The 27,453-nt window shown below is 36.2% G+C and overlaps 1 protein-coding gene and 1 long non-coding RNA gene across 4 annotated transcripts; one reads left to right on the forward strand and one right to left on the reverse strand.

The window, feature by feature from the left end:
* The first annotated feature begins 10,268 nt into the window (after positions 1–10,268).
* LOC115702466 (uncharacterized) lies at positions 10,269–12,606 on the forward strand. 3 transcript variants are annotated; one of them, XR_009684894.1, is made up of 4 exons: positions 10,269–10,408; positions 10,507–10,608; positions 11,134–11,244; positions 12,361–12,606. It is a non-coding gene; the product is annotated as an uncharacterized LOC115702466 (long non-coding RNA). The 3 variants fall into 3 exon arrangements; XR_009684893.1 differs by lacking the exons at positions 10,269–10,408; positions 12,361–12,606 and adding an exon at positions 11,471–11,950 and having other exon boundaries at positions 10,453–10,608; XR_004008885.2 differs by lacking the exon at positions 10,269–10,408 and having other exon boundaries at positions 10,454–10,608.
* Positions 12,607–13,555: 949 nt separating this feature from the next.
* Positions 13,556–17,224, reverse strand: LOC133031689 (uncharacterized). The gene has a single exon (XM_061105219.1). The coding sequence runs from the start codon at positions 17,222–17,224 to the stop codon at positions 13,556–13,558; it is 3,669 nt and encodes a 1,222-aa protein (XP_060961202.1).
* Between the last annotated feature and the right edge of the window lie 10,229 nt (positions 17,225–27,453).

A 27,453-nucleotide genomic window follows, 5' to 3' on the forward strand; every position in this document is an offset into this window, starting at 1 on the left:
TCGGGGTAAGATGAAACTTCTAGGAGGCTGGGGCTCCAAGCCTATTGTTTCACATGTTGTCGAGGGGAACTGCCAACTGCGGTGGAAACTTTAAAATAGGCTAACCCCGACACAGGAGAACTGCCAACTGCGGTGGAAACTTTTCAAAAGTTTCACCATAAAGGCAACAATTGGCGCAACGAGTTCGCGCAACAAGCTTACGTAAGTTTACATTTTAATTCAATTTTTATTTATTTCTTTCAATTTATTTTGTATTAAAATTAACCATTTAACTTATTTGTTTGTTTTAGGAGCAAATGGTTGAAATAGCGGCAACTCAACCAGCGCCCACTGAAGATGAGCCCGATGAGCCTGCTGTCGATCCTACACAGTACCCCTGAGACTTACCTGTTATGACGCAAGTACTCGAAGAACGATCTCGACATCTTAGAGGCTTTGGCCATCTCCCCAGACTGAAGGGAGTTGGGGCCAAAAGAGCACCTGCCACGCATCTTTCAGCCCCACCGACTGTTACAATGGAACAGTACGAGGCTTTACAGAAAAAAGTAGAGGAAGCGGAGCAGACAACTCAACATACGAGGCAGCAGTACGAGACACAACAACTCTACCTCAGACGATTCCAAGATTAGTTTGAGTATCTTTCTCAAGCTGTGCCGGGTTTCAACTTGCCTCCCATGGATCTTCCACCATTTCCCACTCCTGGTGCTGGATCGTCGGCTGCTCCTGGTGCTGGATCGTCGTCGCAGCCTCCCGAGACTCAGAGAAACAACGATGACGACATTACCCGCCTATAGAACTTTACTTTTTTTATTATCCGATTCGAACATTTAACATTTTGTTTATATACTGATTTTAGTAGAACATAATATAATTAATGTTGATTTATCTTTTAATGTAAATTATGTTGGTTTTTTTTGTTAATATAATATTATAATTATTTTTTAAAAAAGTTAATTAATTAATATTATAATTAATTAAATATAATTAATTAATTTTTTTTTTAAAAAAATAAATACTTTTGCCCGCACAGAACTATTGGCGCCAATCTGACGGTTGGCGCTAATAGTTTTGTCGGCGCAATATTGCGCCGGCAAAAGCTTATCAAAGCAGGTTCATAGCGGATAAGGGCATTTTTTAACACCGACGCTTCTTTTTCACTGGCGTAATTTCTCGCTGGTAAAAGGAAGTTTTACCGGCGCATGTACTCTACGCGCCGGTAAAAAGTCTTTTACCGACCAAGCTTCCCAAATAAGCTTTGCCAGCGCAGTTGTGCGCCGGCAAAGCTTTGCCGGCGCAGTTAGTGTACTTTTGCCGGTGCATTTTGGTTTTCTTGTAGTGGGAATGTGGCTGCTGAAGTTGCAGAAGCCATGAGCTTCAGAGAGGCGCTTAGTTGGGTAAAACAATACTCAAATTTGTGGCAGCAGGTCTTTGCTGAAACCGACTGTTTGGTTATGGTATAATCGTTGAGGAGTTCCTTTAGAATGATTTCAGTATTTGGTGATTTGATTAACGATTGTAAAATGTTGCTTAATGATTTTCCATTTGTCTTGTTTTTATTTGTTAAACGATCTGCGAATGTGGTTGTTATAGCTTTGCTAGAGCGTCTCGTTCATACCCTAACCGTACTTTCAGTTATTTGGTAACAGAGTTTGATACTTAATGAAGCTTGAATTTTCATTAAAAAAAAAAAAAAAGTATATATATATATAACCTTAAATAGAACTAAGTATACATCTAGTGTATATATTCTGATGGCATCATTGTCTTAATACTATACATACGTCCAAATTTTGATGAAGCAATACTTGTATTTTTTTTTTCTGAATAGACAATAATTTTATTTTTAATTATAAGGCTGTGGTAAAATGTGATTTTTGTAATATTAAAAAAAATAGCATAGAATTGCCATGCATGCAATGTGTACGTACGTAAATTTGAGCTGTACTTTAATTAATTGAGCACAATATCAATTCTTTAGAAATTGCATTAATTCCAAAAAAATCACAAAGTTATTCATATTAGACTAACAAAACTGCATTAACAATTTTTGATAGAGACTTGAAAGTGTACTATAAGAGTCTTGATTTTCATTTTCATATTACAAATATTAATTAACTAAATAATGTGTAGGTAGTAGAATAAGATCAGTACATAGATATATATAGATGAAATTATAAATTTCAAAAGAAAATAAAGAAATGTCACTACAACAAAACATAGTATTTAGGGCGATAATTTTAGGGGCGACAAATAATTGCCTCTAATAACCTATTATTAGGGACGATATTCATTAGTCGCCCCTATATTATTGTTCTTATTTTTTATTTCAATTTAAAAATTTAATAGGAGCAATGTTAAATGTTTTTAGGGGCAACTTATCACCCCTAATAATTAGACAATATATATTTTATGTAAAATAATTATATGAAAATATTTTGTAAAAATAATTGTTATTAAGAGTGTTTTTTCAATTTTTAGAGACGACTTTTGTCGCTCCTAAAATTATTTTATTTATTTATTATTATTAATATTATTTTAATAAAATTTTTATTCTCTTAATAATTAATATTTATGTTTTTATTATTAAATATTTTTTTTCACATTTTATAAATAATGATAATTTTTTTTATAAAGAAACAGTGATATAATTTTAAATAAACATCTAAAACCCATTTCAGGACTTCTTAAAAAAAACCTATTAAGTTAAGCCTTCAGAACATAATAAAGCTTAACTTAATCTATCTCACCTTCTTTTTGCGGACGATAGCCTTGTCTTCTTGAATGCCAGCCTCGAAGAAAGTAAAGCTCTAAAAGAGGTGTTAGATTGCTATGCCTCTCTCTCGGGTCAGAATATAAATTTAGAAAAATCAGATCTTTGTGTGGGAAGGAAAATTAATGAAGATTCGGCTGAATCCTTGGCTGTCTTCCTTGGAGTTCATCTTGTGAAAACGCACACAAAGTATTTGGGCATGCCTACATTTGTGGGAAAAAATAAAAAGGAGATTTTTGGCAAGATCCGCGATCGGGTGGAAGCTAAGCTCCAAGGTTGGAAAATGGGGCTATTCTCTCAAGCGGGAAAAGAGATCTTAATCAAAGCCGTGGTTCAAGCTTTGCCTTGTTATGTCATGAGTTGTTTCCGGATCTCTAAAGGCATAAACCATGAAATTGAAAGCATGATTGCTCGGTTTTGGTGGGGGGTAAATTCAAAGAAACATAAGATCCATTGGGGAAGTTGGGAGAAAATGTGCAAGCTTAAAGAGAATGGGGGCATGGGCTTTAGAGCCTTAGAGGACTTTAACCAAGCACTCTTGGCGAAACAAGGATGGAAAATAATGACCAATCACGATTGTCTTTTGGCTAGGGTCATGAAAGCTCTTTACTTCCCCAACAACAACTTTCTTGAGGCCAAGTTGGGACATTTCAGTTCTAATATTTGGAGGGGTATATTATGGGGCAGAGAGTTGTTACTAAAAGGCTATCATTGGGTTATTGGAAATGGACAGTCGGTTCGGATTAATGAGGACCCTTGGATCCCTAGAGGAGCTCCTTTTACCCTTCGCACCAAGGTTCAAGTTCCAGCTGATGTAAAAGTTCAGACACTTATAAATGCTAATGGGGGCTAGAAAGTTGAAGAAATAGCTAGCTGGTTTCACAAAGAAGACATTCCTTGGGTGTTGGGGATTACTCCTTCGCGGGAGAGAGATGATACAATCGGTTGGAGCCTAACTCCTAGTGGTCATTATACTGTGGCTAGTGGTTACAAACTGCGGTTTAGGGACCCTAACATAGCAGAATGCTCTGTTAATTCCGCTAATAGAGCTTGGTGGAGGGTGGTTTGGGGGTCTCGGCTCACTCCTAAAATGAAAATCTTCATATGGCGTGTGTTCCACAACTGGATTCCAGTCAAAACAGAATTAAACAAGCGTGGTATGTCCATGGATAATACTTGCAACCAATGTAAGAGTCATGTGGAAGATGTTTGCCATGCTTTATGGAATTGCCCCAACTTACACAAAGTGTGGAAGCACTTCGGTTACCTTCTTCCCTTCTTCCTTGAGGCAAGCCCCTAATTTTCTAATGGTTATGAAGGGAAAGCTTTCTAAGGAAGAGTTTCTGTTCTTTATTGGTATTACTTGGCTAATTTGGTACCGAAGGAATAAGTGTATTTTTCAGAATAAGGACATTGAAGATAAAATTTGGATTCCTTGGGCCATGGAGATGATGGAATTACATCTTGCAACTGATCAAGCTCATCCATACCAGAAGCATTCTAAGGATACTGTTAGATGGTCTCCTCCACTCCCGGGAACATTCATTATTAATACAGACGCTTCTCTCATTGACGGGCAACCAGGATGTGGTTGAGGGGTGATAATTAGAGATCATTTGGGTGCCTTAGTTGCTGCTGCGACTGACTTTATTCCTGGCTGCCTTTCAGTGCTTTTGGCAGAAACAATGGCAATCCGTTTGGCTCTGAAGCTCGCTGAAACAAGATCGCTGCAGAATATGTGCATTGCTTCGGACAGTCAAACCGTGGTTAAAGCTTTGACTGGGAATACTCGCATAAATGCGGACTGGGGCCTTTTGGTTGATGATTGTATATAGCTAGCAAAAGATTTCATAACCTTTCTTTTATTTTTTCTCCTAGGAATTGTAAGAAAGTAGCTCATTGTTTAGCTAATTGGGGCCGGTTGTACCATGTTACTGGGGTGTGGACAACGGTTCTTCCTGACTGTGCTGCTACTTGTTTAAAAGCAGATGTGCCTTTGGGTGTTGGGTGCTAGTTTGTAATTCAGTTTTTGTTTCAAAAAAAAAAAAAACCTATTAAGGAAAAAAAAAAGACAAAAACTCAAAACCCTTCGTGTTCCCTCTCATATTTCCACTCAGCTCCGATGGAGCTCCCCAACCCCTAAAATCCAAAGCTCTTCTTCTCCCTCGTTCACATCAGCAAAGGTCGATTCGATTGAAGAAGATATAGCGTAAATCGGCAAGGTAAACTCCGTTCACATCCTTATTTCTTCTCTTTCCTTTCTTAATCGCTTCGTCTGTTCTTCATTTACAAAGCGATGGTACCATCTCATATTTCTTAATTTGAAATGAGATGAAATGGAATGTTGTAGTAATGTATTTGTGTGATTGAATATCACTTGTGTTTGAATATATATTATCCAATTTTGCAGATCTGATTCATACTTTTACAGAATCAGCAATAATGATGGAATTAACAGATTTTAACCGAATTGTGTCAGAGTTAGTTGCTACTGTTGTTTACTGTTAGACAGCTAGGTGTTAGTTAGGCCCTTTCCTTGTTAGCTGGAATTACTTTATTTTACACTATGTCGGTTATTTGTGATGCTATATATATAGCTTTTCCCTGTATGTTGTGGGTAACACTTTAATAAAGAGATTCATCTCATTCTTGTTCATCAATGGAAGTTGTTGTTCAGTCACTCTCCATCTCATTCCGTAATATGGTATCAGAGCGGGAAAGTTAAGCTTTCCCTCGATTCCTGTTCTCTCCTTCCCTGTTGTGTTTTCTCCAGCAAGCGTCTCGTGCTTCATCGTCTTCTCCTTCTGGTTTTTCTGTTTCTTCTTCTTTAGAACAGATCAACCATATCAAATAATGATCAATCGGCTCAGTCCGAAGTTCGATCTTTAAATCCTCAAGATCCCTCGATTCAAGAAAATTAGAGGAGTCCACTTGAAGATCCAGCTAATCCCTATTATCTCCACCACGGTGACAACCCAGGAATTACTCTGGTTTCTCAACCTTTGACAGGTCAAGACAACTATGTCTCGTGGAGCAGAGCCATGCTACTTTCAATTTCGGTAAAGAACAAGCTTGGTTTTCTTGATGGTTCTATCCCTAAACCCTCTCCTACTGATTTCATTTTATATAATGCTTGGGTTAGAAACAATAATATTGTGATTTCTTGGATTTTAAACTCTGTCTCTAAAGATATATCCTCTAGTATACTTTATGATGATAGTGCAGCTACAATTTGGAATGATCTCAAAGTGAGATTCCACCAAAGAAATGGCCCTCATATATACAATCTTAGAAAGGGATTGATGAACTTAAGGCAGTAAGCTCAAACCGTGAGCATGTACTTCACCAAATTGAAGACAATTTGGCAAGAACTATCCAATTATAGACCTTCATGTACCTGCAATGGGTGTTCTTGTGGTGGAATCAAGAAGCTCCAAGAACACCATCACATGGAATATATAATGTCCTTTCTCATGGGACTTTGGACAATTACACTCAAGTTCGAAGCAGTATTCTTCTGATGGATCCCTTACCCGAAGTCAATCGTGTCTTTCATCTTGTTTCCCAAGAAGAGCAACAAAAGGGAAACACCATTGGAGGTACTGAATCTAACATGACATTTGCTTTTCAGAATGATAAATCTGCTGGAAAGAAAACTGATTCTCAGGGTTCAAAAGGGCAGCAAACAAAAAGAAATAGACCCTTTTGTACTCATTGCAGTGTTCTTGGCCATACGATCGAAAAGTGCTATAAAATACATGGTTATCCCCCTGGATACAAGTCAAATCAATCCAAGGAAGTTGCTGCAAACCATGTGCAAACTAGCAAAGATTTGAAAGAAAATTGCGTGGAAAGCACAACTCTTTTCCCTCAACTCAATGTTGTCCAATATCAGCAGTTACTGAATTTACTTGCCAACCAAAACACTGGTATGACCGATTCAGATCCAAGTACCTCAACTGGTACGACAGGTATCATCTTATCTTTAAACTCTACGTCTCCTTTAAATGAGTCTTGGATTATAGATTCAGGAGCTACGAGACACATTTGCAATAATGCCAGGTTGTTTCGAACTATCTATTGCACTTCTAAGACCAAACTTATCCTCCCTAATAATGAGAGTATGTCTGTATTTCAAAGTGGCACCATTGCCATAAATGACAATCTGATTCTCACTAATGTTTTGTATGTGCCTAACTTTAAATACAACATACTATCGGTTAGTTGTTTAGCAGAAAATAATAATATAAGTGTCCATTTTCTTGCTGATGAATTTTATATGCAGGGCAACCTTCACAAGAAGGTGATTGGAAAAGGTAAAAACATCAATGGATTATATGTCTTGGATCTCACTCCTCAACCTGCCATTGTTCTTACAGTTTCAGTAGACACTTGGCATTCAAGACTCGGGCACCCTTCAAAGAAACGTCTTACTTTACTCAGCAAACAACTAGGATGTAATATTGAGTCTATACATACTGAGAAACCATGTTACATCTGTCCTAAGGCTAAGCAAAGAAAGCTCCCTTTTCAGAATAATAATCACTTTGCTAAACATGTTTTTGATCGAATACATTGTGACATATGGGGACCTTACCATATTCCCTCTCATTCCAATTACAAGTATTTTCTTACTCTTGTTGATGATCATTCCCGTTTTACTTGGATTTACTTATTAAAGCAAAAATCTGATGTTTCTCACATTATACCTCAATTCTTATCTTATGTTCAAACTCAATTCAATTGTATCTTCAAAAGTTTCAGATCTGACAATGCACCCGAATTGAAGTTCACTGATCTTTTTGCTAAAAATGGTATATTGCATGAGTTTACATGTGTTGAGACTCCCGAACAAAACGCCATCGCTGAAAGAAAACATCAGCATCTTCTAAATGTTGCTAGAGCCATTTATTTTCAAGCAAATATGCCAATTACTTTCTGGGCCGATTGTATACTAATTGCTGCATTTCTCATTAATCGCACTCCCACTCCCAACTTAGCAAACAAAACTCCTTATGAAATTTTGTTTGGGAAAACACCTGAATATGTGCAATTAAGGAATTTTGGATGTCTTGCTTTCGCTTCTACTCTCACGGCACATAGGACTAAATTTGCCCCACGTGCACACACATGTGTTTTCATTGGTTATTCTCAAGGCATAAAAGGATATAAATTATATGATCTAAACACAAAACAATTTCTTATTTCTAGAAATGTTGTTTTCCATGAAAATGTTTTTCCTTTTCAGAAATTGAATGACAACAAGAACATTGGTATAGATCCTTTTGCCAACATGGTTTTACCATCACCTCATATATCTCAGACACATATTATTGATTTTGACTCCCATATTCATCACAATATCAGTACTGATAGTCTTATGCAGGAACAATCAACAAATGATGTCTCTAACAATGAATCTGTAGCACAAAGAAGTGATACCCCTGCTGCATCAAGTGATGTTCCCACTGCTGAACAAACCGATATTTCCACACCAGCAGACAACATTGTCAATCCAAATAATGACAATCCTACCGTTCCAAGAAGGAGTAACAGAATTCACAAGACTCCAAGCTACCTTCGTGACTACGAATGCCATTCTTTAATTCAAGACCAATCTTCCACACCCTATCCTTTGCATAAATTCATGTCTTATACTAATCTGTCTCCAGCTCACAAAGCTTTTATTTGTGTAGTACAAGCCCATTTCGAGCCACAACACTACAAACAAGATGTCCAACATAATGTGTGGAATCAAGCCATGGCCATCGAACTGTTAGCTCTCCTTAACAACAAAACGTGGACCTATGTCAAACTCCCTCCAAATAAGCGTGCAATCGGATGTCGTTGGGTTTATAAGATCAAACTCAACAGTGACGGATCTGTTGAACGACATAAAGCACGCCTTGTTGCACAAGGATACACACAACAAGAGGGACTTGATTTCTTTGAAACTTTCTCTCCCGTGGCCAAAATGGTCACATTCAAGATGTTACTTGCTATATCAGCCATTAAACAATGGCACACACTTCAGCTTGATATAAATAATGCCTTCCTCAATGGAGATCTCCATGAGGAAGTTTATATGACTATTCCACAAGAACTTACCCTTCCTCCTTCTTTATCTGCAGAAACCAGTCTCGTGTGCAAACTTCACAAGTCAATTTATGGACTAAAGCAATCTTCCAGACAATGGTATAAAAAGTTGACTGATGCTCTCATCCTTGAAGGTTTCACTCAGTCTCAAGCAGACTACACTCTCTTCACTAGAGGCAGCAACGACACATACATTGCTCTGCTTGTTTACGCCGACGACATCATCATCACAGGGCCTAATCTCATGATGTTGCAACAACTTCAAAACTCCCTACATGCTCAAGTCAAACTCAAGGCCTTAGGGACACTAAAATACTTCCTGGGATTTGAAATCGCCCGTGCTAAGGAAGGTCTATTCCTCTCTCAACGTAAATATGCTCTACAACTCCTCGAGGATACTGGATACACGGGAAGCAAACCTTCCAAAACTCCCATGGATCCCAAAATAAAATTAGATGACCAACAAGGCACCCTTCTCGATGATCCTTCACCATATCGACAATTAATTGGTCGCCTCCTATATCTGACTTTATCCAAGCCAGACATTACGTTTGCTGTACACCAACTCAGCCAATTCATGTCAGCCCCTCGAACACCACACATGCAAGCCGTTAATCATCTCCTTAGATACATAAAAGGACAACCAGGACAGGGAATGTTATACAACAGCACTTCCTCTCTTCATCTCCGAGGCTTTTGGGACTCAAATTGGGCCTCCTGTCCAACTACAAGACGCTCTACTATTGGTTTTTGCATATTTTTAGGAGATTGCCTCATCTCCTGGCGCACCAAAAAGCAACCAACCATCTCCAAAAGTTCTGCAGAGGCAGAGTACAGGGCCTTAGCTGCTACCTGCAGTGAAATCACATGGTTACAATACCTTCTCAAAGACTTCCAGATCACACAAAGCACACCAGCCTTCATTTACTGTGACAATCAGTCCGCAATACACATCACAAACAACCCGACATTTCACGAGCGCACCAAGCACATCGAGCTTGATTGCCAATTCATTCGCGAGAAAATCAAACAATCTGCTGTACGCTTAATTCCAGTCAACACAACTCTTCAACTTGCAGACATATTCACTAAACCTTTGACTTCCACCATTCTCCATTCTCACATTCACAAGATGGCTGTCTACGACATATACCATCCATCTTGAGGGGGGTAACAGATTTTAACCGAATTGTGTCAGAGTTAGTTGCTACTGTTGTTTACTGTTAGACAGTTAAGTGTTAGTTAGGTCCTTTCCTTGTTAGCTGGAATTACTTTATTTTACACTATGTCGGTTATTTGTGATGCTATACATATAGCTTTTCCCTGTATGTTGTGGGTAACAATTTAATAAAGAGATTCATCTCATTCTTGTTCATCAATGGAAATTGTTGTTCAATCACTCTCCATCTCATTCCGCAATAGGAATATTGGGAATTTAATTTCCACGTTTCTTTTCGATAATGATGGCGGAAAGCTCTATTCATGTCCTTGCATTTCATTGCTAGCTAATACATATATTCTTGTATAAAAATTCAACCGATAGTAAAAAGAAGAAAAATAGAAAGTGATAATGATGATTTATCTTCTTTTCATATCTATCTATATTTATACCATGTCTGAACGCCTATCGCGAATCTCAGGAAGAAGCTGGTTCAACTTGGAAACAAGATCATTGATCTGATCATCAATAATTCTTGCCCCACCTGATTGTCTTGACCTTGATCTTCTGCTAGACATTTTGGGTATATTGGTTTCTTTCTCTTCTTATATTCAAAGTACTATTTGTTATAATGTTTTACAAATCTAAAAAGGGGAAGAGAGAGAGAGAGAGAGAGAGATGAATAATCAGCTATATATATGTATAGCTTTGGGGGAATCGTGCTAATTATTATTCTATAGCTATAGCTTAGCTTAGAGGGAAAACCACAGAAAGAAACTCAAAAAAGAGAGACAAAATGGAAAGATGAGCAGAAGAAGGCCCAAATTCTATATTAATTTCTTTATTAATATTTGTATTTTGATCATATATTTATTGAGAAACATTTCACTGCTTATTTGAGATTTCAATTCAGTTTGAATTTGTCACATGGTCAAATTGTTAAGGGTATTGTCTTATTAATGTTGATTTGAGTCATTAATTCGTTGATGGGAATCAGATTAGTGTGACTCTGCTTTTCATATTATTACCTTTTTAAACAAAATAAAAAAAATTATTCATTTAATTTGATAAATTTCTAACAGCCATTCACATATCATTTCATCAATAGAAATACAAAGGCACTCTAGTGAATAAACCAGCAGAAGTTCTTGTTAGAAGTGTTGTAGAAACACAGTTACCTAGATCATCTACGATTTTGGTGGCTTACTTTGATGGTCAGGTTAGGCCTTTTCTATACTTGGTTGACTTTATCTTACAATTTTCCTTCTATAATTGTGTTTGTATTAAATATTTGAAACGGTTTCTGTTTCTTGAACTAAAATGATGATATTTAATGTGGTAGAAATGTACACAGTAAAATTTTCTATAACTATGCCATATCCAGTATTTCTTCTATATAGTTGAATACAGTGTAATTATATGAGTGTTATGGGTAAGTAATGCAGTGTCATGAAGTTCACACAATCAGAACCTGAAATATACTGTAGATGTGATTTCCTCTGATAAAACCCTGCTGCTATTTGTGAAGAAGAGGAAGGGTAAATGAGGAGATAGTGTTAGTGGTGGAGGGATTTGGGTACTGAGCTGGCCGTTTATTAGGGAATGTGTACTGCTTGAGCTGCACACAAGTAGTGGAAGGGTGTGAAAAGGGTTGGTCAAGTAATTGCAGGGTAATTTACTTTTGGGTGGAGTTGGATCCCAAATTCAGAATGGTTTTCTTTTCTCTTTTCATTTTCTTTCGTTGGGAGGATTGTAATGACTTTTCTCTGGTTTGTTTTGTTTTTTTCTTGCTGTATTATTCAAGTCTAAGCAGGGTAGTGTCATATTTCCTCTGTAAAAGTATAACAGTGCAAAGTATAACAGTATAAAAATGTATGGGTTGAAATTTAAAACTGTTTACAAATTCAAATTCATTTGATATATTACATTTAATTGTTGATGTTAAATAATATTGAGTTGATTAATGATACTAAATGTTGGCATATTTGCATGCTAATAGGGGTGACATTATATTTTTAGGGACGATTTTTTTTCTCCTAATTTGCATAAAATAGGGGCAATTTTAATACTTATAGGAGCGACAAAAAATTGCCCTTAATAATCACTTTTAGAGGCGATTTATTTTGTCGCCCCTAAAAAGGAGCATTGGGGACAAAGTAGTAGAAGCGACGTGCTAGTGGCGACTTATCGTCCCTAATACATTTTAGGGACGATTATAAAGGTTTTTAGGGGCAACTTTTGTCGCCCCTACTATTATCTTTTCTTGTAGTGTGTTAATGTTTACTTCTTTTTCTTTGAGTTCTTCTTGATAGGATGCTTAATTGTTTTCTTGCAGAACTTAGAGTGATGGTCATCCATGTCTTCCACCTTTTTAAGTTTCAAGCCGCATCTAGTACAAGCGAGGGTTATCATATCATTGTTGTAGACTTTCTATGTTATGAGACTGGCTATTTGAAACTTGTAAACGTCTTCCCGTATAGTTAGTGCAGGGAATAAATTACCGTTTCCAAGTTGAGAAGTATCTATATAATGTAGGACTATATATAATTAATATAAAGGATAATCGAAAACTTAGAACAAACTTGACTATGATCATATATCATTTATAATTATATAAAACTGCATTAACAATTCTTGATAGAGACCTATATATAATTTATAACACAATACTCACAAATATTTCTAAACTATGTGAGATTTTTTGTTAAAAAAATTCTAATGTCTCAAACCACCAAAAATTTATAAAATAAATAAAAAAATTATGAAATAAATTTTAAAAAAGATAATGTAAAATAATATTCTCTTAACATGCTACATCATCTTTCCATTATTCTCTTTTATATAGATATATAGATTACATATAAAAAAAAAAAATAATGCTCCATTAGTATTTGTGACAACTAGAGAAAATATTATAAACTAAATAAGACTAAAATATAAGGCAATTTTCAAAAATTTATTTTTTTATATATTTTATATATAATTTTACGATATAAAATTTTTATTTACAAAAATACATTTTTTAAATTACAAAAATACGATTTTCTTAATAAAAATAAAAAAACAACTGAAAATAACAAGACAATAATCCTGCGATAACTATAAAATAATTATAATTACGCTATAAAACAACTAAAAATACCTAGAAAAATAACCTCATAACAATTATAATACAACTATAAATAAAATAAAAAATAACTAAAAAATATACATATTTTTTAAACAAAAAAGTTCAAATAAAAATAATTTTATTTTCGTATTAACATATTTTTGTAATTTTTTTATTCAAATTTCTGATATTTTATGAAAAAAAAAAAATAATAAAACATCAAAATTATAGAGGTTGCATCCTTCGAAGTTGAATGGGTCCAAAACATATCAACAATTATTAACTCATTTGTAATTTTGTTGTCTTCACATAATGTTAGAATGACGGCATGTGATTGATTGGTGTGGAAAAAAATGTATAATTTTAGGTTTTTAATAGTAAGATTATTTTATTTTATTTTTTTTGAAAAAAAGTATGTTATTCAAATCAAATCAGCTGTTACAGGAGCAGTAATGAATCTAGGACAAGCATCAGTCCACAAATGAACCCCTATAGGACTAGTAACAGACTTAGCTAGTGCGTGGGCTACACCATTCGCATCACGCGAAATGGCACAACAAGAACCACCACCAACAGCAGCTAAAAGAGAAATAATCTCCTCAACAATAGGTTTAAACATAAGAATATTATCCGGAAAATTAACCCATGAAGTCACCACAGTAGAATCCGACTCCACACGCACCAAAGAAAACCCCAAACTCTTAGCCCACACGAGGCCCACTCGGAGAGCTAGGAGCTCGGCCACCGCAACCTGAAGGTCCCCCACGGCGCCCACAGCCCAAGACGCCCACACCACCCCGTCAGCACCGCGGATAACACCCCCAAATCCCGCAAAGCCCCTACCCGGAGTCACCGCTGCATCCACAGACAACACAAATTCACCCACCCCAGGCACACACCACCGTGGCCTTACCACCCCACCACCCTCCCTTCTCAGCCGCCCCAAGCCACAGGAACCCCCCCCCCCCCCGGAACCCAACCGAGCCACCCCAGTGTCCGACGCACCCAAGACCCGACCCCCACAACTGATCCCTACACCATGAAATTCCTCCAAAGCTTCCTTAGCCAGGACATCAATCACATCTAACCTGGATTGCGTTTTCCCAAATAGAACAGAATTTCGATCATACCACAACCACCACCACACCATCGCTAACAGAGTAAACCGATTCGCATCAAGGACCTCAAAAAGGTAAACAAGCAATTCCGCCAGCGAAGCAGATCTACCACGACTTAGCACCTTCCACAACTGAAGCTTCAACCATAAATGACGTAATGAAGAGCAATAAACCAATGCATGCTCAGAAGTCTCCATCTCCTCACCACATCTGTGACATAGCGGCTGAAGAGGGATCTTCCGCTTGATAAGTTGGGAATTAGTCGGGAGAGCCCGGAAATACATTCGCCACACAAATATTTTGATCTTTTGCGGCACCCGCAAATTCCACAACCCATTCCACCAATGGGCTTGGTCACCAGAAGAGCTACCATTCGATTCACTAACCATATCAAGAGCAACTGCATAGCCACTTTTCACAGAGTAGCACCCATTCGAAGTGTAATGCCAACACCAACGATCCGCACAAGGCCCATACCGCAACGGTATACCAAGAATGATATCAATATCAGCCTGCATAAAATATCGAGACAAAGAGCCAACATCCCAGGAACCCTGCCCACCAATCAAATCACTGACCATCACTGTACCACCAGGAGCCAGCGAGATAGGCCGAAACGTCCTAGGCCGAGGAAGCCAAGGATCCCTAAAAGCATTAACACTCTGACCGTCCCCCACCACTTTCCTCAACCCCGATTGCAACAACTCCAAACCCCACATCAAACTTGACCACAAATGAGACGATCCTTGGCGATCTTTAGCTTCCAAAATTGATGTAGTGGGAAAGTACTTACATTTCAATACACGGCCAGCCAAGGAATTCGGAGAGTGAAGTAGACGCCAAACTTGTTTAGCAACCATAGCCTGATTAAAAAGCCGAAGATCCTTGAACCCTAAACCCCCCTTTGACTTAGGTTGGCAAACATTCTCCCATTTCACCCAAGCAATCTTCCGTTTATCATTCTTAGTACCCCACCAGAACTGTAAAATAATGGACCGAAGCTGATCACAAGTAGCCACTGGTAGCTGGAAGATACTCATTAAATAGTTTGGAACTGCCTGTAAAATTGCCTTGATCAGAATCTCACGACCACCCGCAGAGAAAAAGCTTCGTTTCCACCCTCTAACCCGCTTCTGAACTTTGTCGCAGATACTTGCAAAAGTTCGCTTCTTATTCCTTCCAATAACTGTTGGCAAACCCAAATACTTGTCATGAGTGGCGACTGATCCCAAGCCTAATATACCCAATACACTAGTACGATCCGCAGGTAATACATTCGGACTGAATGTGATAGCAGATTTATCAAAATTGACTTGCTGACCAGAAGCTTGCTCATAACATTGGAGGATCCGATGGATAGACTCCGCCTCTCCCCCATTGGCTCTACCAAAAATTAAACTGTCATCCGCAAAGAAAAGATGGGACACCCGAGGCCCATACCGAGAGCACCGAAAACCCATCAAGTCCCCACTAACCTCAGCTTGCCGAAGCATAGTTGACAAGGCTTCAGCACAGAAAAGAAATAAGTAAGGCGAAAGTGGGCACCCTTGCCGCAACCCCCTCGAAGGCACCACACACCCCTTAGGCTTTCCATTCACAAGGAAACAGTATTCCGGTGTAGTAACACAATCCATAACGAGATCCACCCAACGACTAGGAAAACCAAACTTACACATAATAGCACGTAAGAAACTCCACTCCACTCTATCATACGCCTTACTCATGTCCAACTTCAACGCCATAAATCCCCTGACTCCATTATTCTTCTTAAAAAGAGAATGTAACAACTCAAACCCCACCATAACATTATCATGAATAGCTCGGCCCGGAACAAACGCACTCTGGAATGAGGAAATCAGCGGTGATAACGTACCTTTCAGCCTTAGAGACACAGCCTTCGCCACAATCTTATACATGACACTACAGAGACTAATAGGCCGATACTCCTTGACGAGAGAAGGATTAGTTACTTTCGGAATCAGCACCACATTCGACTTATTAAACTTCCTCACCGATTGGTGTCCATTCAAAATAGCAAGACAAACAGCAGAGACCCTAGGACCAATCGTACCCCAGAATTTGTGGAAGAAAATAGCATGAAACCCATCTGGCCCCGGGGCCTTAGTAGCACCAATAGCCCGAACCGCACACAACACATCATCATTTGTAAAGGGAGCTACCAATATTTCACATTCCTCAGAAGAAACTCGGCCTTCAATATGAGTAATCCCATTCTCCACTTGTTGTACAGAAGGAGAAGCCGAAGAGAACACTGTACCAAAATACCGCTCAATTTCACTGACAATATCTTCCTCAAGACTCAATTTTCGGCCATCCTCAGTCATCATCTCCACAATAGCATTCTTTTTCTTCCTCCCCGTCGCTTTATTGTGAAAATATTTAGTGTTCCTATCACTGAGAGCCAACCAATCCGCCCGCGACCTCAACTTCCAATAACACTCCTCCCGAGACAAGAGATCATTAAGTTTAGTTTCAAGCCTTTTTACCTCATCCATTCGCACCAACGGAGGAGTCACACTGAGAAGACCATCCAACTGTTTTTGCGTTTCTCTCACCAATCTAGGAAGCGACCCAAACTTACACTTATTCCAAGCCCCCAACCTATCAGCACACCTCCCAAAAATATCAAGAATACTATCTTGACTATCCAAAGGAGCGTCCGGGGCCAACCACGTCTGATCAACAATATCATGGCATTCATCATCCTTTAGCCAATGAGTTTCAAATCGAAATCGTCGCTGGTTATCCTGTTGCTTGAGCCGAACCACATTTTCAAGAGAAGCCACAACAGGGCAGTGATCGGAGTGAATATAATCCCCATTAATAACTTTAAAAGAAGGATACAAACTATGCCATTCCTGGTTGCAAAAATAACGATCAAGCCGCTCTTGCACATGTGCCACACCTTGCCGTTTGTTAAGCCATGTAAAGCACTGCCCTTCAAACCCCATATCCACCAAGGAACATTTATCCAGCGCTTGTTAAGGTTATGATAAATATGATATAAAAAGTAAATGCCACTAAATATGGTATTATCTAACTAATCAAACTAAAAATATGGTTTTTTTTCAAAAAAAAAAAACCATATAAAACATTAAAAAGAAATCTGAATTTAAAATTTATATAAAATAAAAACTTAATTAAATTACCATAAAAAATATTAAAATTTCCTTCATATTTATTTTTTTTAAAAATAAAATAAATAAAACTATAGTGATCGCCGAAGTTGTCACTCGTGCCAGAAAAGTCACCAGAGTTTACTGTCGGCACCGGAAAAGTCGTCGGAGTAGCCACCGGTGCCGGAAAAGTCGCCGGAGTTGCTGCCGGCGCTGAAAAACTCGTCAGAATTAGCATTGTCGCTGGAAAAATCACCAAGAAACTGGTTTCTTGATGAGGAAACCGGTTTCTTGGTGATTTTTTCGATAATTTTACCGGTGACAATGCCAAGTCCGACGACTATTGTGAAGTTTGATGTCGGTGCCGAAAAAATTGCCGGAGTAGTTGCCGTTGTCGGAAAAATTACCGGAGTTATTGCGGGCGTAAAAAAAAGTCGTCAGAATTGGCATTGTCGCCAGCAAAATCACTAGAAAAATCACCAAGAAAGTGGTTTTTTCATCAAGAAACAAAAATGATATACACTGAAAATAATTGAAACCAGTTTCATCAATCAACCAAATAGAGAAAAAAAATACAAAAAAAATTACCAAGAAACTGGTTTCTTCATCAAGAAATTGGTTTCTTGATGAAGAAAAAAAACCAGTTTCTTGGTGATTTTTCTGGTAATTTTTTCGACGAATTTCCCAGAGTTTATTGTCGGTACTGAAAAAGTCACCGGAGTAGCTGCCTGTGTATTAGTCATCAGAGTTGCTACCAACGCCAAAAAAGTCGTCAGAATTGTCATTGTCGTCAAAAAAATCACCAGAAAAATAACCAAAAAACTGGTTCCTTCATCAAGAAACCAGAAACTAGTTTCTTGGTAATTTTTCCAGCGACTATGCCAATTCTGATGACTTTTCCGAAGTTTGCTGTCGGTGCCGGAAAAGTCGCCGGAGTAGTTGCTAGCGTCAGAATAGTCGTCAGAATTGGCATTGTCAACGGAAAAATTACCAAGAAACCGATTTCTTGGAAACCAGTTTCTTAGTGAAGAACCGGTTTCTTGGTGATTTTTCAGTGATTTTTCCGGTGATAATGCCAATTCCGACGAATTTTTCGGTGCCGACAGCAACTCCGACAATTTTTCCGGCGCCGACAGCAAACTCCGGTGATTTTTCCGGCATCAATGACAAATAAAAATTCCTAAACAAATAAAAATATTAAATATGGGATTTGAAAACCTAATTACATATATAGCATATCAAATACCATAAAAAGACCTAAAAACAAAAAAATACCATATAAATTGGTCAAACTTAAATGTGCCATATTTATCATAAAAACTTTTAAAATTCACTTATTGAAAATAACAAATTTACTTTAGTTATGTGTGAGTTTTTCAAGTGTGTAAAGAGTTAATAAAAGTGAGTAATAGAAAAAAGAAGTAAAAGTCCAAATCCAAAAAGAAAAAAAAAATAACTTAAGCTTTGGACTCCAATCACTTTCAATCAACCCAAACAGTGTCCAATGTTGTATTTATTTGTATTGTGTCATTTCTCCAATTATTGTACCAAAAATAATTTATTAGGGAAGCATTCATTAAAATAGGGACTAATAGTAAATAGTACTTATATGGGTTATATAGGGTGTTGGTTAAGTGAGTTTAAATTGGAAGGAGAAGAAATGGAGAGAGTTTAAATTGATGGAGTATCATGAAACCCAAGTGTTGGTCATTAAAATTTAATTCATCAAATATTTTGTTTAAGTTTGACATTCTCATTCCCATCAAGTGTAACGTATATACACCTTACGCCATTATAAACTGTATTATACTCTATTGTTATAAGTTAATATAAGGTCACATAAATTTTTGTTTCAGTCAACTATTTTGGTGAGACGCGTTGACTGACACAAATTGAGCATTTCGTAGTAGTGGTCTTTGGGCAGGTTTTGAAATTGGTCAACCCTGCTATATGATTGTTCAGGCATGATCTGGTCATCATTGGATTGATAGGATGGCCTTGTCTGGATACAGTTGGCCCTCTTGGCTTTGAGGCCTACCCATGCTCCCTTGGGCGCTGAGTTCCCTCTAGAACACAGGGACGTTTTCCCTGACGGGGATCCCTAACGAGGAAGGACTCTTCAACTTAAGATCCAACTCTCTCGTTGAACGACCTGATCAGGTTGTTAGCTTCCTTATTTCGACAGTTCAGCTCTACCTGTTGGGCTTGGAGGATCGCGGTTTGTCGATCCATCCACTCTTGAAATTTGCCTCTCTGATGGGCGAAAGCATCGTCCATAGCAGCGCATGTTTCTTGTTGGTCATGGTGTAGGAGGTTAGTATAACCCGAAACTTGTCGTACGGCCTCTCAGTATCATCCCCCAAGTCAATGTGGGGTTCGTTAAGAAACTTTTATATTTTTTCTTTCTCTTTTTTTTTGTTTCTTTAATTAATTTTTTATTCTTCTTTTTATTCTTCTTTTATTATTATTAATAAAATATATGTGATGATATAATATTGAAATGATATAGAGAAAAATATAAAAAAGTCGATGTATGGTGTAACGTAAATGTGTAAGGTAAAATAAAAAAAGTAAAGTTTTAGTGAAGTATTTTTAATGATAGAGTAGACAAACTATTGGGAGTGCTCTCAGTCAGCCCATACCTGTAGAGGCTTTAAAACTATTTCTTCTTCTTTTCTTTGATCTTCACATCACTTTGCTTTAATTTCATTTTGAAAGATAAAAGTATGATTAAATTGTTAAAATACTAAAAATGATAAAATTGTGTAGATGTATTTTTGTTATGCAGAGATTAAAAAAACAATTGCAGTCCTTAATGGAATGATGAATGGACTTTCTTTGTGATATCTCTGTGTTAAGTCATAACTAATACAAGATACATATAAAAAAATAACTTAATTAATCAAAATTTAATTAGAAAGCTATAATTAATTTGAAGATTTTACCATAAAAATACATAAATACATTTCAATGGTAGATAAATCTTCAATATTTTTACCATTTATTTAATTTAAATAACAATTAAACGCTTAATATTAGTAATAAATTTGAATTGATAAACACATATACATTGTGGCCTGGTTGCACTATGCATTGCGTATGGCAGGTACAATCCAAATCGATATTTTGCCACCCATTTTCCTAAAGTGTTTCTTATCAATATTAAAACGACGTACGAAAGAACGAGTTTTAAGATTGTATCACCAAATCCACCAGTATTTTTGTCATGAACGAAGTATATGCAATTACTATCACATTGAGTAGAATTTGATGAAACTTGAACAGATATTGATTCATTATCACCAAGAAATATAGCCTTGTATCTCAACCCATCTTGATCGATCATAAGTTAATTTGAAAATTTTAAATTTCTATTACAGGTTTGGGACGGAACACAATGCAAAAGGGTACGAACATTGGGCGGCCATCAAAGAAGAACAGGTGTTTTGGCATGGAACAACTCACGCATTTTAGCTTCTGGAAGCAGAGACAGGAACATATTTCAACATGATCTTCGGGTCTCCAGTGACTACATCAGCAAGCTTGTTGGCCATAAGTCTAAGGTGTGTGCAATAACTATACAAAACATTCTCGTTGTGGGAAAGATTTTTCACAATTAACTAACTTAACGTGTTTGGTTATCGAATTCTTATAGGTATGTGGGCTTAAGTGGTCTCATGATGACAGGGAACTCGCTTCAGGTAGCAATTGTTGGAACTTTGTATGAAATTATGTAAAAATAGAAAAAGTGAAGTGTGTGAGTAGGAGTTCCACATAGGATAGAAACACTACATTTTAAGTGTATATCTAGTGCAAGTTTGAGATATGGGTTTGGCCCCAAGGGGTACCCAGTTTTGCGCGCATGGGTTAGAAAAATGAGTCACTCATAATAGTAACCCAACCTAATGACTGGAGATCTCAAGAATTAGGTTCAACGGGTAATAACAAATTATGAGTTGATATGTGTTGATCATGCTATAGTTATACGAGAAGCATGAAGTCCTGAAGCGATAAGAGGATGAGTTAATAGAAACTCTTAATGAGATCTATACTCTATGTGGAGTGGAGTACCGAGCTACAGGAGTACTCTTGATAGACTCACCTATGTGAATGTGGGAGTGGGACCGCTTCCTATGAAATTTGGGGCAAAATTTCTAGAGCGTTCACTATACTGGGATAGACGTGCATGGCCATTAACGCACGGGCTTATTTGAATACACCCTTGAAAGATTGGTGCGTGGTACGACGTTAGAGATAGAGTTCAAGACTTCGAGTCACTCTAGTAAAATCTAAATCGTATTCACTATGCAAGATTCAAATCGAAAGATATCTTTGCTGAAGCACTGTCTTATAGTTGTTGAGGTTGCTCGAGAAAATATTTTTAAAAATTTCAAGTGGGGGATTGTTGGAACTTTGTATGAAATTATGTAAAAATAGAAAAAGTGAAGTGTGTGAGTAGGAGTCCCACATGGGATAGAAACACTACATTTTAAGTGTATATCTAGTGCAAGTTTGAGATATGGGTTTGGGCCCCAAGGGGTACCCAGTTTTGCGCGCATGGGTGAGGACTCATACACTGGACCACCACACGCGCGCACCGCCGTCCGACCGATCGATCCGAGCCGGGTTGGGTTGGCGGGTGAGGTGTCACTTTATTTTTTAAAGAAAAATTATTTAATTAAATAAAGATTTATTTTTATTTATTTATTTATTAATTAATTTTAACACGTGATCAGAAGAGGTAAAACGCGATCAGTCAATGATCCGCCTTTTCCTCTCACGATCCAACTCCTCCCACGAACGATAACATTACCGTTTTCTTATCGTTTTTTCTTGGATCGACTTCTATATAAGTCGTATCAGAACAACGTAAGAATACATCTTTTCAATATTAAAAAAAAAATCTTTTCTTTCTTTACGATTTTTCTGAGAGCAAACAGTAGGGTGTTACAGAGCGATATAGTTCGGTGCAAAACGTATCGTACTTATACAGAGGCTGTTTTATCCTGGGGACGCCGTGGTTGCTAGACTGTCGTGCACACTTCGGGCAGAGCCGCGAAATGTCTTAAAGAGAGCGACATTGTCCGCGACTCAGCCAGATTATTCTATCGGTAATTCGTTCCAATTTTACTGTATTTAATTTCGGAATAACACAATGATAATCAGGTAAGCTGGTACATCTCAAGTCATGGCTAAGTTTTTGGTCTCTTGTATCTCTACACAATTTGCTAACTTGTTTGGGCTTTTGTTATCGGAAAGGTATTGGTGTGGAATTAGCACAGCCAACAACCAATTCTAAAATTGACAGAACATACAGCAGTTGTTAAGGCCATTGCTTGGTCACCTCACCAGAGTGGCCTTCTTGCATCTAGAGGAGGGACAGCGGAGATATGTATTCGCTTTTGGAACACCACAAACAGCCACCAAGCCAGGGAGCACTGTGACCAGTGTGCGTGGAGTTTTTGCAGCCGGTGGGACTAATAATTCTTTCTTGTTTCTTTCTTCTTCATTTTTGTTTTATGTTAATAGATAGAAAGTTGTTAATGAAGTTGTGTATTGAAATGAATTGAACTTAATATGGATGAGATATTACATTGTGTTTTACTAGTAACACTGCCTTTTGAGGATTTGGTGGTCCTCAGGGAATGATTATAACTGAGAATTGGATTCAAAGAATTGCTGCAGAGCTCAAAAGAAGTCCAGAGGAAATTAGAGTAAGGTATGTTGTAGTTTCAGACTAGAGTTTGGAATTTGTTAGCACTACATCTCTGTTGTGTTAATGTGTTTTGTGTTTGCTCTCTAATAAGGTTCCCATTAATAAAAAAAACATTCTTATTTCTACAAACACACATTAATGTTGTTATATATTATTGTTTTGTTTTTGTCTGAAATTAAAAAGAGCTAATAGTAATGGAGTTTGAAAAATACATATATGAAAAATAACTCAATTAATCAAAATTTAATTAGAAAGCTATAATTCATTTGAAAATTTTACCACAAAAATACATATATACATTTCAATTGTTGAGAAATTTTCAACATTTTTACCGTTTGTTTAATTTAAATAACAATTAAACACCTAATATTAGTAATAAATTTGAATTGATAAATACAGGAGAAATAATAAACCCGCGATATATCCTTTGGAGGAAATAGTGGAGGAAGATGAATATTCATTATACTTGTTTTTTGATTCCTAAAATGTATCGGCTTATAGAGTGTTACAGCTAAATTTATCTCAAGAACGGCTAACCATCCTAAGGATGATCTCGAAAAAGGTTTATTATAGATAGGAAGTGATTACAATTTTGATTTCTTTTTGACATTAATGTGATGTGATGATGATGATGAATTTGTTATAGTATAAACTATTCATGAATTACTATCTTTAGTACGAATTTGTTTTTTATAATTGGGTACCAAAAGTTTGGGTACCGTATTATGAGGCATCATTTTGATTAAGTTACTCCTATTATTCATAACCATTTTATGCCACTAAATAGCACCAAATGTGATAGCATCTTTGACTGATTCAATTTTTTCAAAAACCAAGTGAAGAAGATCATTAGGAAGATATGCCCAGTTTGATTCTCAAAAAAAAAATCATATTAATTAATCATTCATTCTATTATTAATTAAACTTAATTAGAAAATTTGTGTATCTCTATACATATTTGACAACCAAATCCTATTTCTATTCAATTTAGGTTAATCTTTTAAAAAATTAAAAATTAAGAAACTATAAAGTTAACTCTATGACAAATATAATGTAGTTGTTTTATTCTGCCTTGTTTATGGAATTAGAAGAATTGTCTCCTTCATAATAAATTTTTTTTGCCTTCTTGGTAACTTTATGATGAAGCCGCTAATTATTTATGGGAATATGAGCATGCTTCTAACACTGGTTATTGTAAAATAGATATTTGTGCTGCAGTAGGTGATGAACAAGTATCCTCTCTTCCGTCTGGATGCTGGAAAATTAATATTGATGCTGGTATTAGCAACACTGCAATGAAATATAGTCTGGGAATAGTGGTTAGGGATGATTGTGACAATATAAAGGCCGGTTTGATTGTTCCCATTGTGGGAATAGTTCCCCTTGAAGTTGCTGAAGCTAAAGCCATTTTGACTGCTCTCTCCTGATTGCAGGCGACAAAGCTTCCTGTCACTGTTCTTCAATCAGATTGTAAGAGTGTTGTTGACAAAATTTATACAACTAATTGTCATAGTTCTGTTCTTAATGATATTATTAATTGTATTAAGGACTCATTGTTGTTCAGTCCTAATCTGCTCATTGTTCATGTACCTCGTGAGCTAAACAAAGTTGCTCATGTTTGTGCTAAGGCATGTCTAGGATTAGACAGTGAGTATATCTGGAATGGTTCTTTACCTTCTTTCTTGGTCTCAAAACTTTGTATTTCTTTTCTTTTCAATAAAATTTTAGGTTTGTCAAAAAAAAAAAAAGAAACTATAAAGTTATATTTATTAAATTTAATTAACCTAATTAAACGAAAAAATATATATATTACCATAAGAATAGATATTTGATAGATCGTGTAACTAAATCACTAATGAATTAAAAGAATAGATATTTAACTTAACAAAACAAGCCATAATCCAATTTAATATAGCTTTCTACACTTTTAATTTCGGTTACTATAAATAAAAAAGTATCACTAATAATAATAATCACAAAATAATACATAATTAAATACAATATATATTAAAAGTGAGTTTAAAAGTATTTTTTTTCTTCCTTTAAACTAACAGTTCTGTTAAATATATATATATATACCTACAAATCTAATTATTTGGTCTTGTAAATCATGTCTAATTTCTTTATGTCGACATGTCTCTGGAAGCCCTTCTGCCAAGAATACTGGAAACAACATCGGCCTCGCATGAAGTATTTGACTCAAAATCGAAATGGATATGTTAAATTTCTATCATTTGCCTTTTGATCTAACCTTCAAATATTAATAGCTTTCTCAAGGTAAATTGATCCTCAAATTTTGCATCTATAAATCTTGGAGTTTTTATATCAAAATTTTCAACTTTTTTACTTTTTTTTTACTTTTTTATTGTGGAGTGGAATTTTTTTTCAAATTTACTGTATAATGTGTTAAGTATTCACGGTTGCTCTACGGTTGTTTTTTAGTTATTTCACTGTTATTTTAATTGTTCTGTTTTGTTTTTTTACGGTACTTTTATAAAAAAAAATATATTTTTGTAAAAAATTTCGCCCCATAGCAAAATTGTAAACTTTTGCTCAAAATTTAGTATTTTTGTAAAAACCTCGTAAATCTTTTTCTCTTTTAATTTCCATTTTTAATTCCTAATTGGTTCTATTGGCGTTGATCTATTGGTTACGGCCCTTGAGTCATAGAGAAAGCCAATGTTATTTCTTTCAAAAATCTAAAAGGATGGTCTTGGAGATGTAAAATATGTAACAATTTTTTGGTTATCATTATCAAATTACATTAATGCGATACATGTATTTATACTATGATATATAGTTTCACATAGGAATGGCAAATGGGGCGGGTCTGCCCCGCCCCGCTTCTGACCCGCCCCGCCCCGACAAGCTATTGCCCCGCCCCGCCCCGCCCCGATTACTGGGTCGGGTCGGGTCAGACCCGATTTTTTTTTTTTTTTTTTTTTTTTTTTTTTTTTTTTTTTTGCAAATTTACTTCTTCAAATTTTATTTTATAAGTGACCTTATAAGTTAAGAGAAAAATATTTTCCTAAAATTTTATAAGAAGTTTTATTGAATCAATTAAAGTATTTAATTATATTTTATAATTATTTTAAAATTTATCAAATTTAACATTAGGAGTTTTTTTAAAAAATTTATATTCTCTTTTTTTTTTTTTATATTCCTTAAGAAACATTTTTTACTAACCGAGTAAATCCAAAAATTACTTTTACCATGTAAGTCGATGGAAAAAAGAATATGTTGGCTTTATATAGATTACAGTAGAGTTAGAGCAATACACAATTAAAAATAAACACATGTACTGTGTTGTCAACACACAATTGATGTACACACATGAAATCGGTTTGAGTAATATGCTATCAAACATAAACACATGAACAATATTGCTGCTCGAAACAGAATAGACAAAGTATATGTGGGTAACTTTGCTGTTGATGATGATATGTTACAATGCTTGTTTGTTTTTAATAATGATTGCACTGTAATCTATAAGTGTTAGGAAATTAATCTTTTGTCATGGTTTCTTATATTATTGTTTCCCTCGACAAATTTGATCCCCCTTTGATGTGTTTTCATAGCTATAATGTACAGTAAGATTAGTTTGTCTTAAGAATCATATATTAACAATCCACACAACCAAAGACATCAATTCATGATAAGGGCCAAAAGGGTATCAAATATCAATACAATATTTCAAAGCAATGTCATCTGCAATTAATAAGAACCCAATGAAAAATAAACAAAATTTCAGTAATCAATACAGTAAGATTTTGTTTTTTTTTTTTTTTTTTTTTAAATTATCGAATCGGGTCAGCCCCGACCCGAAAAAATTTAATCGGGGCGGGGCGGGGCAGGGCAAAGACCCGATTAGAGACCCGATTGTGTCGGGGCGGGACTGCCCCGTCGGGTCGGGGCCCCGACCCGATCCGCGAAAAAGCTTCAATTTGCCATGCCTAGTTTCACATTGGTCTTTAAAAGTTTAAGATCTCTCATTTATCTTTCTGGACATTAACCGATACATCTTTCTTTTAGAGTTTCCATTAGGTGTGGATACTTATTACTTATTTAGATAGCTATAGGGAATTGATTCAAGATGTGAGAGAAAGAAGTGTAAAGATAAGGCAAATTTTTCTAGAATTTATGCATTGAACATTTTGAAATGGGAAATTTATGCACTTGTATCTACTGATGTTGATGCTTAGTACTCGTGATAGGTCTTTTGTAGGCTTTAAAAATCTTATTTTTATATGAGCTTTTTCATAAATGTACAACAAAAACAAAATAATTACAAAAAATGTGAAAAAAAAAATTATTTGAAAAACTTATACATTTTGAAAACTTATTACAT

The sequence above is a fragment of the Cannabis sativa genome, chromosome X, assembly GCF_029168945.1.
Source record: "Cannabis sativa cultivar Pink pepper isolate KNU-18-1 chromosome X, ASM2916894v1, whole genome shotgun sequence".
Taxonomy (NCBI): Eukaryota; Viridiplantae; Streptophyta; class Magnoliopsida; order Rosales; family Cannabaceae; genus Cannabis; species Cannabis sativa.

Excerpts from the sequence above, each read along its gene's own strand:
- LOC133031689 (XM_061105219.1), bottom strand. The coding sequence starts at position 17,224 with ATGGGGTTTGAAGGGCAGTGCTTTACATGGCTTAACAAACGGCAAGGT.